The sequence below is a fragment of the Osmerus eperlanus genome, chromosome 12 (genome assembly GCF_963692335.1).
Source record: "Osmerus eperlanus chromosome 12, fOsmEpe2.1, whole genome shotgun sequence".
Classification (NCBI taxonomy): domain Eukaryota; kingdom Metazoa; phylum Chordata; class Actinopteri; order Osmeriformes; family Osmeridae; genus Osmerus; species Osmerus eperlanus.
The window spans coordinates 11,722,469-11,736,552 of record NC_085029.1 but is presented as its reverse complement, the minus strand read 5'-3'; the positions used below and the strand labels follow the sequence as shown (position 1 = coordinate 11,736,552).

The following is a 14,084-nucleotide window of genomic DNA, read 5'->3' as shown; positions in this document are numbered from 1 at the left end:
AATTAGTACTTTTCCACCATTCAGGCAGATATAACTCCACAAGGCCCCTCTCTCAGAAAGTCAGACTAATTGGAAATACTGTTTTTCTTACCAGTCAGTTCCCAGAAAACGTTCAGCAATTTGTGGAACAAATTAGGATGATTCATACATTGAGAGATGATAAAGAGGGAGGCGTGGGGTGGGGGAGGGGGCGGAGGTGGGCTGGAAAGGAATATTTTGATGCTTGTGAGAAGAGTGTGGTGGTGTTTAACATACACAAAGCGTGACTGGGGGATGTACGCACTGAGGGGCAGTGACGAAAACATGTCCCTCCGCTTGGTCTCGACTGTGCTCTGCTTCTCGCAGCGTTGACAAACCACGTCTGTTTGTGAACGGGGCTCTCCTTCTGGGGTCCTGGCCATTTGTCAGGTTGACTGGAACAGCAGGCATACTGTATGAGAGGTGCGTGTGTGTGTGTGTGTGTGTGTGTGACTGGAGGGAAGACAATTTTCCTTTACAGGGGATGACGTGTCTGACGTACATCTCAGATTTAATTAGAAAGGTTTAGGGGTGACACACACACACATACACACACACACAGTCTCGATTCATTGGCCTGCTCACCCTAATTAAGTTAGAGCATCTGGGAGAGCATGGGGAGGAGAGGCGAGTGTGTGAGTATGGGTCCACTCAACAATAATGTAGAAGATACTGTCAGAGATGAGCTTTCACATCAAAGACAAGACAAAGACACACACACAAACAGCTGTCACAACATCCACAACTGTGAATCGAACATATCCTAAATCGACATACACCTACCACGTCCACATCATTTCTCTCTCTCTCTATGTCTCTCTATCTGTCTCTCTAACTCTCCCTTTCTCTTTGTCTCTGACTCTGTCTCTGTCTCCGACTCTGTCATTGGGTCTGTATCACTGTCTCTCCATCCCTATATTTCTGTATCTTTCCCCACTCACACACACGTCTCTGTACACCAACACCATAGCACCTGCCTGACCTTCTGTCTGCCCCAGCAGTGTGCCCGCAGCTGCAAGTTATTGGGTCAAATCTCTCTCGTCCATCGTTATATAAGAGGAAATCTCTGATACAACACAGGAGACCTCATCCATACCCATGCACAGGGTGATTCAGCAGCAGAGGACTGGACAGCTGCCTGGCGGTAACGGAGGTTTTCCTGTACATAAGCAGAGGGTATTCAAGGTAGCATGGGCCTCAGTACCCAGACCCAGAGGCTGTGGAGTTTTCCATTGTATGAATAATGCCGACATGCATGCATCATTCAGAAAGCTCTGGACCAAAGAAGCAACAACACAATCAATCGAAATGCTGTGGAAATGTACAGACCGAGCCTCACACACACAGACACGCACACACACGTCTCAGTGAGGTCCTTGGCGCCCTCAGGTGTGTGTATGACTGTGAGCAAGGGGGTGACAGTAAGTTTGAGTATGTCAAGTTCTATAAATGGGGGTCTAGGGGTTTGAAACCATTAATCATTTATCCACAGAGATTAAAGTATATAAGTCAATGTATTCACTTTTCCCTATTTTAGTTGGGAGGCTCGGAGGACTTTTGAGTCACACTTGGAGTTGGCCAATAGACCTGGCTGGAAGGAGAGGGAAGTTTGGGTCTGAGGAAAGTGTTTCTGCTGTGGTGCATCTCCATCTCTGTTTCCATCTTTCCCCTGAGGTGTGAACGTGTGCCAGGGAGATTCACAGACTGACGTGATCCGCTTAGCAGATGGCCAATCTAATGCAGAAACACACACACACACACACACAGATACCAAGCGGATTGTGCCAAGGCAGATGACAGGGTATACGTGAGCACGATTGCTTACGTGCCAATGTATGTGTTTGCACATGCTTATGTGTGTATGTGTGCATGCATGTGTGTGTGTGTGTGAGAGAGAGAGAGAGAGAGAGAGAGAGAGAGAGAGAGGGGGAGAAAGGTCATAATGTATTGTATTGTCTGCTCTGTCTAACCATTGGGCTCCACCTCTCAGTTATGACGTCTTCAATGGCTTCTCGTCACTGTCACACTGTCGCATGAAGAGGCTATATCCAGCTCCTGATTATTATTATCATCACCTTGTCTTCTGCCCACACTGCCAATCTCAGCAGCACATACAGACAGAGAGGAGCTACCAACTACTACACATAGCACAGAAAGAGAGAGAGACAGAGAGCGACAGAGAGAGAGAGAGAGAGAGAGAGAGAGAGAGAGAGAGAGAGAGAGAGAGAGAGAGAGAGAGAGAGAGAGAGAGAGAGAGAGAGAGAGAGAGAGAGAGAGAGAGAGAGAGAGAGAGAGAGAGAGAGAGAGAGAGAGAGAGAGAGAAGAGGGAGACATAGAAAGATGCAACCAGTGGAGCATGAGATTCCAATGAACAGCCTGTTTATACAGACGGTCTGTTGTCCAGCCAGTTGTTATGGTGACCTGCAGTTTCCTACTGTACAACATCCTCCTTCCAGAGAAAAATGGAGACTGTAAAATTACTGTGATGTGGGATATGTTTTCAACAAAAGCCATCAAACCTCAACTGTCATGACAAAAATAATGAGATCCTGCCATGTTCTTTGTCCTCGTCAATGTGTACATGAAATATCTATCTACAGAATTCCCACCTGAGCAGATGGATGGATCTGCTCATTAGAAGAGATCCTTTACTGCTAGGATATAATCATTACATGTTCTGAGTTACGCAACAATCATGATGGTGGCAAGAAAGGAGAGTGTGTGTGTGTGTAATTTGGCATTCAATGTAGGTGAATACACTGTTCATGATGTAATCTTATGACCATGGTAATTACCGGGAATCTTTAGATCACAGAGGGCAGGCAAATTTAATAATCTCAGAAAGAAAGGAGGCGGGCACTTCTGGAGAGGGTTTGTGTGTGCTTGAGAGCTGGTCCGAGGTCATGGGAGAAAGAGAAATTCAGATAGACAGAGAGGGAGGAAGAAGAGGAGCAATAACACATTTCACTCTGTGCCTGTGTGAGCTGGGTCATAGAGATAAGCACAGTGACATTCTGCAGCCACCCACAACCATGTACGTAGGCAACATGGGCACAAGCCTACCAGCACGTCATAGGTGGAAATCCCGGGGGGGACAGGGGGGACAGGGGGAACACGACCCCCCCATCCTGGGAAAAATATGATTTGTCCCCCCCAATAAATCACTGTAAACATACAGAAATGTCAATAATAATAATATACATTTAACATATTACAATTTAGGCTATGCGTTACAGCAGTAATTTTGGTGTCTCCCTCAGGAATTGCTCTTGAGAAAATGTCATTTAATTTCCCCCCCCAAAATTGATAGCAGATTTTTGCCACTGCAGCACGTACACACAGACAGACACACAAACCCACACTTTCACATGGACACAGATACAAGCATGCACACAAAAACACAGACACACACATCCACATTCACACAGACCCCTCCCCACACACAAGTAAACATGTATACACATAGACACACACACATTGATCAGTCATGTTCTCATATCATACGCACATATTTATGGTAAGACCTGCACAGACGGAACACACAGAGAACACTGCTGACATTTCCAAAGGAGCCCATTCAAGAATATCATGCACACTGTGTCACAGTGTCACCATGGAAGGTTCACACTCCGAGATGTTCATGTCTTCTTACGTGTGTGATAAGTGACATAATAGCCATGCTAAGACAGCATGTCCTGTCACACAGGTATCACACACGCACACACACACACACACACACGCACACACGCACGCACACACACAAATGGAAAGAACGCTGCGTCTTCACCTCCTTTGTCACCAATAACACCATATTGTGTGCGTGCATGTGTTGTTTGTGTATGTGTGGCAATGATTGAATGAATGATGATTAACCACGCGATAATGGTAGTTAGTCTTAGACACATGGGTATCTCCTGAAAAGTCATAAATATTTTCCTAGTAACAGAACATGTGCTTTCAAATTCACAGTCTGTTTACTATAGGTGTTTGAACACTTTCCTCAGGCGATCCGAAGCAAATGGCCTTTTAGATCAAGGGATCCTTTGAGTCATTCTGTAGAAAAAATATCATGGCTGTCACAGAAGACAGAGCAGATGAACACATGAATGCAAGCTATGTTATGTAACATTACAGTAGGATTCCACATGGATGGAATATTAAATATATGGTAGTAATAAACAGTAAAAAATTGTTTGATTGATGTTTGTTTGTTTGACGGTCTCACATTTGGTTGCAAGTCTGTGGTGTGAAATAATTAGATTATGATGATATGAGCTAACATTATTGAAATCAATCTGGTTTCATCTAAATCAAAATAATCACTGACAGCCTATTCTTGTTGTTTGTGGAACTTGGAAGGATAACCAATCTGGTTATCTCTATAATTCTTAGAAATGTTGCCTGGTCATCGGACACTGGGAATTTCTATAAACATTCTCAAATTCTATAAGTAACATTCTAATTCCAGACTCTAGTTGTTGGTGCCTAACAGCTGTCTATGTGTATTACGAGTACCACATCAGTCATGACACAGTGTCATAGGGTCTCTCTATCTTCCTTTCTTTCTTTCTTTCTTTCTTTCTTTCTCTCTCTCTCTCTCTCTCTCTCTCTCTCTCTCTCTCTCTCTCTCTCTCTCTCTCTCTCTCTCTCTCTCTCTCTCTCTCTCTCTCTCTCTCTCTTCTTGTAACCCAAACACTTATCAGGCTAAGTCACTGTGACTGACCACCATGGGAAACCTAAATGGTACCAGGACCAGGGTCAGGGTAGGTTTATGGTAGGGAGCAGACCAAGTCTCAAGGCTTAAAGACATTGGGGTGGGGGGTGGGGGGGGGGGGGAGTCCCCAGCGATGAGTATTTGGTCTAGGTGGAGTTTGAAGAGGGAGAAGGTTTGTGAACTTGTGAAGGCTGGCTGGATTGAAATATGTTGATTTCATTTAATTTGTATTTCATTCAACCAATTTCTAAAAAACAGTTGAAATGTCATCCCTCTGCAGCAGTCTTGGCCATTAGCAGATACAAAACTCTCATCTTTGTCAGCCTTAACACCGCAGTAGCACAACCTCAGTGTGTACATGATGTGAATGTAGCAGAACCAGGATGAGGTATCTGGCTGGTAGGGAGTGTCTCCAGAAGCCGTGATGGGACTGGAACAGTCTGTATCTGTTGGCATGGCTGATCTCAACAGCAACTGTATCATACCCTTGGGTTAGATACAGACAATTAGTAAAAGGTACAGACAGATCGTGAATGTGACAGACAAACAAGGTAAATCTGCTACACCTGAGTGCTCAGGCCTTTCTCAAGCCCTCTCCCAATAGCCAGCCCGTGAAGTCCTTCTTGAAACTAGTTAACAATTGACAGAGGTCCCCTACAGCAAGGGAAGGACGGAAGGAAGATGAAAATAAAACAAGATTTGACTAGAGGCCATTGCAGTCAAGATACTTTGTGTTCGAGAAGCTCTTGAACTTTCTTTGAGGCAAGGGTCAAACACTGGAGCAGCATAACACTTAAGTGTATAGGAGAGATGAAGAGAATGAGAAAGAAAGAGAGAGAGAGAGGCAGGAGGGGGGGTTTGTGTAGGTAAACACAGAGTCTCTTACAGACCAAGCTGACCTACATGGGTTAGGGTTAAAAGTAGACAAGTGTTAAGATCATTCAAATGAATTCAACTCATTCTATTCTAAGTCAGGGCTATCATGAACATGTTGGTGAGCTTGTGACTGTGCTTATTTGTGGAGGTGTATTTTATTTAATGTTAGGGAATTTGTATTTATGAGTTTGTAGGACAAATGGTTGAACAAAATCAACCATTTCACCATTTCCAGGAGAGGCATGTTCCTTCTATTGGACTACAGCATAGGCAATATAAACGACATTTCAAGATATTTGAGAATAATGTGTTTGTGGCCCAGGAGCAACTGGCAAATGTGAACTTTGCAAACAAACTTGAGCACACATGCTAGGTCAGGAGCCACACTGAATCTTACACAGTAACTGCAAATCAGGCTGATAGGACATTACAATAACTGGATGTCAACATTGCAAAACCAGAATGCTTTGATTGCTTTGTTAATATATGACCCATTTTGTCATGGCAGTTTCTTTCCAAGATTGTTTTTCCAACATCATAAACACAGCTCAGAGAGGAAGGAGACAGTCAAGGAGAGAGGAAGGAAACAAAGCAATAAAACGGGGATGTGCTTTATGAGAAACTGTGACTCATGAAATATCAACTATTATGGAAAAACGAAAAAGAAACAAGGCGCCAATAGCATCTCAGATCAAATCATAAAAACATCCATCTCTCTCGTGCTGTTCACACCTGTGTTTGTCTAGGCAGGGCAGCCATGACAGGGAACTGTTACTGATTAAGTGCTAATTATCGACTGGCAAATCGCTGCTGGTGAAGGTGGAACTACCGGTAACACAGCCTCAGGTAAATACACCTAGGTATGAGAAACATCTCTAAAACAAACCCTGAACACAATAACACCATACCTCCATCCAGAAAATGAAACCAACATTTTCTGGATTACAGGTGTAAGTAGGGCAATGGAAGAAAATGAAATGGACAGCCAAATGAAAAATGCAATAAAATTGGCTCAATTGGAATTGGTGGAATATGTTGCAACATGTTGTTTGTCTACATTATCCTGTGTAAAAGCAAAACAAAAACACGAGGGTTAAAAATCTATAAAAACTTCACAGACTGTTATCCAAGAATTGGTCTTGTGGAGTCCATTGGGGATTGTTCCACAGCAGACTTGCAACACAAAAACAAGATGTTCCTGTACACAGGATGTTAGTGCAGCGTTGTGGATTCCTATGTCTATCTGCTCTCTCTGTAGATTCTGCTCCTTCAGTGTGCAGACACAGCAGTAGCAGCACTGTTTATCACAACCAGCTTGCAAACATGAATAATGGCCTACCATTTTAGCATTAAAGTGGTGGCCAACTATACGGTCAAAATGGCCAGCTCACGGTTGCCTTAATTCTTCTGTTTCTTGACTAGAAGTCAAGGGGACACAACCTCAAGTGCAATTTTCAGAGTTTATAGTTAGGGTTAGAATTTGTGTTAGTGTGTGAGATAGAGATAGACAGAGACATTTAGTCAGAGACACGCAATACGTAACTTATTAACCTGCTAATGTAGTCTGTTATGGAGGTATGTTATTTCTCATAACAGTCTCAGATTATCAAGATAAGATCAGTAGGAGCACACAGTCACAGAACTGAGCACTGCATTGACCATCTCACTCTGACAGGGTCAACGACTGCATCATGTCTCTTGCAAGACTATGTATGTTAAATTATATGGAGCATCAAATTTCAGAGACAGTTATTTCAGGAAAATTGCTTGACGTTCAATAAAAAACAGGAGAGCAGGTTTCTTTTCTTCCTGGGTATTTCAGGTGCCACAGTTTGTCTATGGAAAACTAACTTTGAGTAGGAGACTGCAAAGAAGAAAAGATGTTCACACCGTTTTCTGCCTCAACCATCGGATGACCTTCAAGACCAGAATCCTCACCATATGCAAGAGCTAATGGGTTTTCTCTAAATATTTAAAGTAATTCCAATTACTTCTAAATTAAACTTATATCATCATAACCTCAGGAGACAGTAATGGGGTGCATCCGCTGAGGAATGACTCACTCTCAGTCATCATGAGTTCAGAAAACAAATTCCAGATTTAGAATATCTCTGAGAAGGCAAAGAGATTAACAGAACCATGTCACATTTGGTCTCATCTCTTGGTCGCTGTAGTTGCGGCTCACTGGTGCTGGAGGCCTGCTGGGATTGCGTAATGGTTGAGTGATTGTGATCCATGAGATAACACAGACATGGTACTGTCTCTAAAGGTAGAGGTCAACTCTCCTCTAGCCCAGTTTGTATAATGTGTGAAAATTACAATTGTTTGTCTCCTTGGTTTGACCTACAATCAGAGACAGCAATGTAAAGAAATGGGTCAGTTCTAATCTACCTTAGCTCTGTTGTCTATTGAGCTGTCAATCTGACCGTAGTTGTGTGGCCAGACACTGTAAGTGACCCTGGCTTGTTAATGACCACCTTCATGTTATATTCAGGTCAAGGTACATCTTGTTCAAATCCTCATGGAACCAATAATCAAGGAGTTACGCAATTGAGACATATAGGGTTCTATTGAACACATTGTTTGTGTCTGTGGTGATTGTGTCTGTGCTGATTTTACATAAATACGGGTGCAACTGTTTAAAGAACCAATTGAAATAGAAAAAAACACCTTCTAAAGATTTACTGTAGAACCAGTTTACTTTCTGAAAGATTTTAGCGCAAAAAATTCCACTTTAGAGTCACATATTCTTTGACTCTTAACATTATGTAACACAAACATGTTATAAAGTATCCCTCAACAAACACTGTAAGAAGAAAATACCTCATGACAAACATCCATTAGACTAGCTGAGTTCAACAAATTAGCTCCATTTGTACACACACCGACAACAGACAAGCCTAATCGTCATGGAGGATTCACACAGACAGCGCCCACTAACATGTTACAGAGCTGGGACAGATCACTGCAACACGACACACAGAGCACATAAATGCTACTCATGCTGGGGTATGAGCCAGTCACATCAAAATCCTGAGTCATCATCACATGGTCATCTTCAGAGCCATCTTTCATGCGGTCAAGGCAATTTGCATGGTTCTATGAGGACGGCTTAGACAGTGTTTGTGTTTGATTGAGTGAGTGCGTCACAGAATAGGCCCCCTGTTTAAACACTGGCAGTGGGATCTGATCAGAGGATAACATTTGTGATTGCATTATTTTTCCTGATTTCCTCCCTGATGTGAGTAGGTTAAGATTAGGAGAAACACTCAATGAATTATGTGTATCCTGCTTAATCATTTTTTACATCTTGTTGTTCTATCCAATATGATCTCAGTGATGAAATTCTGGTCTCCCAGAGTAATTTGTGTGCCGATGAGAAAGGCTGCCATATGCCAATTGCATACCATTGTATTTCCACTCTGTCAAAAAGATTGACAGAAATAAATCTAGCTGGTTTTATCAGGGGCATTTTTACGAGTCTCCATCGGTTCTATTCAAGTGGATTCTTATGTGCCATCTTGGAGATGATGGTGTATAAAGGAGCTGAAAGACTAGGAGTAGTACTGGCCTCCAGATAACAACACACTGCTGGTGTTCTCTGCTAACATCCTCTCTAAGCTGTTCTGATGCTGAACAACAGGGACATTGTTATCAGATCCAAGCTAACCTCCTGATCTGGCCATGTCTGTTGGTGCTGCTGTAATAGGCTTACAGGCCATTTCAAAGGATCATAGTTTACTGGGGTTGCTTAAATCCAGCATGAGCAATATCCCAGTAGGTTTATGGTCCGCACTGTATTGTATCCTGCTACTTTCTATATAATTCTGCCCATCTCTCTCTCTCTCTCTCTCTACCTCTCTCTCTCTCCCAACTCTCTTTCTGTGAAGCAAGTTGAAGTGATGATTTTAAGTAGATGAGTGCAGCCACTTATTCCCCTTGCATGCAAGCACTACAGGCTCCTTGGCAAAACAGGTTTCTATACGTATGCACAATATGGGAGGGTTCTGGACTCAAATATCACAACCTTTGCAATTGAATGGGCAGATGATTTAATATGGTTTAGGATAACTATTGGAGACATGCGGGGAAATCAATCTATAGGCCTTTAAAAGCATATGCAATGTAACGAAAATTAATTTATGTCACTATTGAGGGGCTGACTTGAGCAGTTCACCGTGTCGTTTGAATGAATAGAAATGTGCTAGAACAGAGCGTTGATGACTGGTATGGAAAAAAAACATCAGAGCTCTGGCATCGCGTTCTGATGACGTATGGGACTCTGTCATGGTAGAACGATGGAGGTGGAGACAGCGAATCAAGAGAGTTCATGGCTTCCGCTTATTCTTGAAATTGTGAAATGGTAAATACTTGTTATTGTTTGTGAACGTGCCACAGTGATACTTAACCGTAAATGGGTGCTTGTGCCCTATCCGAATTGTTTTCCTCTTGAGACTGGCTATGCTAATAATTCGTTAGCGAGGCTAACAACAACAGCTAGCTGGGCTAGTGCATGACAACAGCTATAGCTGGCTATGTTAAAATACCAGCTGGGTCATTCAATCCGGTTCCTTTTTGTGTCCCCATGATTTAGTGCTACATATCTCTCTACTATGAAATGAAATTGCCTTTCAAGTTCGGAGCAGATAATCATAGATTTCTAGGTTTTCTGAGACAGACACACGCACAGAAACACTTTGAAAGGCTATCATTAAGCAGTCTCTTCTTCCTTTCCCCCAGCATGGATAAAGACAACCAGGATGTGAACCAGGAGCTTTCGAAGCTGAAGAGCCGCCTCCAAGAGACCAGGGAGAAGATCTTGGCCATGCCCGAGATAGAGAGCAGTCCTGGGGAGCAACAGGAGCAGCTGAGGTCTATGAGGGACCAGGTGGAGACCAAGACTCAGCTCCTGCAGAAATACAAGGGCCTATGTGTATTTGACTCCTCCACAGTACAGAAGGACCAATGATGAATGGATGGACGAACCATAGAGAAAGAACATGCCTGGCATGGACTACAAAAAGATTGTTCATAATGCTGGAAGGCTAGATGGCCATTGGCATTCGTAGATTGCACATATTTCATCTCTAGCCGTAGCTATACTTTGTAATAGCAGACAAGTGTTGATAATACAGGCCGCTAATAGCTTCTGATGTATAGAGTATATATTTTGTTAATTCTATTGTCATATGTACTGCAAAACAAAACAAAAATCTTAAGTGAGCATCCTGCATTTACTGTCTTTTTACCTCTCACAGCTGAAGACTGATAAGAATCAATAGGCATACCAAAGCGAATCCCTGGTCAAATCTATAGCAGTCTCCTCATTGTTCAGGTACAGTGAACACACTGTTCAAGTGTACATGGTGATGTCTATAGATCCCTATGACGTTAGCAAGCAACTGTTGACACTTCTGCACATGGACTTGGGGTGTGTTGGGAAATTGGGATTGGTTCTCATCTGTTATTTGTATGCAACATATGGAACATCTCAGCCTTTGGGAAATTCTTGTTAGATATGTGCAATGCATGGATTGTGCGTTGACAGTGCATGTATCAGATAGTTACTGGCAGGAGGCCAATAGCACAACCTGCCTACAATACACCCACATCCAGAGATAGGGAGTCATTAAGAGCCATGCAAGGTTGCCAAACAAACACACACCTTGTCCCCTTCCAACCGAGCCAGTCATGAATATTAATTAAGACTTATGTATGCAAATAAACCCTGAAGGAACAGGGGGGTGGAGTGTTACAGTTGTGTGTGTGTGGGGGGGATTATGATTATGTTCCTCAACAACAAAGAGAAGGCCCTGTTCCTCCCTCCACACTCAGACATGATAATAAAGATGTTCTCTGGGACCGCTGCATGCATTGACGGCACATACAGCATTATGAGGATCTGGAAGGTTAGAATGTCCCAGAGGAAAGTACACTGTTCCAGTTCACAACTGGGCAGGAGGGGAATGGAATCAACTGGCGTCTATAGATTAGATAGCTGTGGTTTCTGTGTCCTGTAGATTCACTCTGTTTGGGGGGATAGAGGTTTCATGTACTTGTTAAGATAGCTGGCACATCTCATTGGCACTCATATCTATCTGCAAACAGCATTGAGACCTTCATTTATGTTGCTGTTGTGTTAGCTTTGATATAGGCTAACAATATGATGTATAATTGACAGTGAAAGGTATATATTGTTGTCAATGTATTAGGTGTGAACTATAATGTTACTGCGATTGGTCAATAAAAAGCCGTTTCTGACAGAATTTGAATTTATTTTTTCAGTTCTCTTTTTTTCTTTGCAAAAGTAGACGAAACATGAGAATAAATATACATGCACAGTACAAAATGTTGTTCAGATGCAAACATTCAAGTTTAATTATTTGTTATAAAATCTATAAGTAAGGGATAATGCCCGACGAGGTGTACATTATCACCTGATAATGGACGATGGGGAGGCGTGAACCGCCCGACGCGCAGCGGAGAAAATCAGAAAAAGAAATCCGAAAATCAGAATCGAGTATTCACCCAGACCATGGTACTATGTAAACAACTGGCTACTGTAGCATGCATAGCATTTCGTACAGGAGTAGCCCTATCTTCTGACATACTGTTAAAAGCCAGATGTGAAAGCAATACATTTTACGCAGTGGTGTACTGCAACTCAGAAGTATATCACAAGATTTGAAGCCACATCACACTCTGACTCAACAGAACAAAACAATGTTCTTACGTGACCTCCCATGTCTGATAGGTGTCCTAAAGACATCCTTGCACCAAAGCCCATGTAGAGTGGATCGCGGCATCCGTCAAGTGTCCCATCATGGACCGCCTGGAGACAGTTCAACTTTGATGGCTACAGCTGAGTCAGTTGTTGCCTGACAATCGAAGCATACTGCAATTGTCTCATTTCACTGGTGTTTTCCACAGGTTGTTTTACCTAACACTCTTAGTTTATCACACACCTCTCTTTATCCTTCCCCTGCCCACCACCCATTGCCTTCTCCTTTATGTACAACAAGTCGCTGTGGACGCTCGGGCGCCGGGCAAATGGCGCAACGATGCCGTACGCGTCTCCACTGTCCTTTTGTTTGTTTTTTTTCAGTGACTTTCTGTGCAGCATGTCACAGTACTGCACCGAAACCTTCCGATGGAGGTCCGGGCTCATCTCGTGCGGCAGCTTGGCCATGGTGAACAGCGTCTGGAACATCTGATCAATGTTTGTGTTGCGCTTAGCTGAGATCTCGAAGTAAGCGCATTGTTCATCACCTGCCACCAGCTGCTCAATCTCTTCGCGCTGAACCTCCCGATAGAATTCCCGGTCTCCCTTGTTTCCGCAGATGACCAGAGGCACGTCAATGTTCTCTTTTGTCTTATTTTTCAGGCATGACTTGGTTTCAAAGATCTGGCGTTTGAGTCGCTGGACCTCTTGAAAGGAGTCGCGGTTGTCCAGACTGAAGACCAGAATGAACACGTCACCTGAAGGGAAAGACAAGAGGGGCATGGTTAAGTTTCATTGCTGTCATTGAAAATATATAAGCTAATACAGTATTTGGATTGTGAACGCATGAGGTAAATGGGAAAAAAACTTCGGGGGTTTTCTACAAAGATCATACTGAACATTCAGCTTCTGATTTTGCATAAATGAACCTGTTAATTACCTGTCAGTATAGATAATCTCCTCATAGCGGGGAATGGGTGGTTGCCCGAAGTATCCAGTATGTCCAGTTGGTATACATCTCCCTTGATGCTGTAAAGTTTCCTGTGAAAGTCCTCGATCGTCGGCGTGTACTGCTCCTCAAATCTTCCGTTCAGAAACCGGGACACGATGGCCGTTTTGCCAACTTTCGTGGACCCCAAAATTACCATCCTGTAGCAGTTCTTTGCAGGTATGTCAAAGTCAGTCTCCGTTGGTGACATTTTCTTTATCATGTTTGTTAAGTGGTTCGTAGAATGTTTCCAATGTATGTGCACTGACTGTTCTACAGTTAAAGCCAGAGCTGATTTTAGAGTTCTGAGTTTCGGCAAATGTTCTGAGTTTTCTCTGAGGCGTCTCTGTCTCAACTTCGGAGAGCTCACGGTATTTAAGCAAGTAGTGAACCCCTCCTCCAGGCGACGTCACTGGGCACTCGGCGCTCCATTGAGCGGAGAGGGAAATGTAACAGGTGCCTGCTGATGCGTCAATCTGTTCCAGTGAATGTGAGAGCATGGGAACTGCACGACTTCCGCGGGGACAGCTAAGCATAGTAAGGGACATGGGTAAAAGCAACTGGATATTGGCGTTAGCTAAAAGTCTGATTCTGTATCACCCTGTTGTGTGGAAATCTGCATGTCTCCATGGAATATTCCCCGTGTTAATAATTGATTTGTTCTTCCGGCATTTAGTCTGCACTGGAACACTTAGTTTAGGATAATGTTGAACATTGGCCATTTCTAACAATAACAAAGCTTGAAAACGGATATTAGGTCTTGTACT

The 14,084-nt window shown here is 43.1% G+C and overlaps 2 protein-coding genes across 2 annotated transcripts; one reads left to right on the top strand and one right to left on the bottom strand.

The window, feature by feature from the left end:
- Positions 1-9,817: 9,817 nt before the first annotated feature.
- med9 (mediator complex subunit 9) lies at positions 9,818-10,832 on the top strand. The gene is made up of 2 exons (XM_062475263.1): positions 9,818-9,971; positions 10,349-10,832. Exons 1-2 carry the CDS (start codon positions 9,883-9,885, stop codon positions 10,575-10,577), a joined length of 318 nt encoding a protein of 105 aa, XP_062331247.1. The 5' UTR covers positions 9,818-9,882; the 3' UTR covers positions 10,578-10,832.
- Positions 10,833-11,868: 1,036 nt separating this feature from the next.
- rasd1 (RAS, dexamethasone-induced 1) lies at positions 11,869-13,652 on the bottom strand. The gene is made up of 2 exons (XM_062475262.1): positions 13,270-13,652; positions 11,869-13,087 (listed from the first exon to the last, which is right to left on the bottom strand). Exons 1-2 carry the CDS (start codon positions 13,538-13,540, stop codon positions 12,558-12,560), a joined length of 801 nt encoding a protein of 266 aa, XP_062331246.1. The 5' UTR covers positions 13,541-13,652; the 3' UTR covers positions 11,869-12,557.
- Between the last annotated feature and the right edge of the window lie 432 nt (positions 13,653-14,084).

Excerpts from the sequence above, each read along its gene's own strand:
- med9 (XM_062475263.1), top strand. The coding sequence starts at position 9,883 with ATGGGACTCTGTCATGGTAGAACGATGGAGGTGGAGACAGCGAATCAA. Across the intron at positions 9,972-10,348 it reads ATTCTTGAAATTGTGAAATG|CATGGATAAAGACAACCAGG; the intron begins GTAAATACTTGT and ends CCTTTCCCCCAG.
- rasd1 (XM_062475262.1), bottom strand. The coding sequence starts at position 13,540 with ATGATAAAGAAAATGTCACCAACGGAGACTGACTTTGACATACCTGCA. Across the intron at positions 13,088-13,269 it reads GAGATTATCTATACTGACAG|GTGACGTGTTCATTCTGGTC; the intron begins GTAATTAACAGG and ends CTTTCCCTTCAG.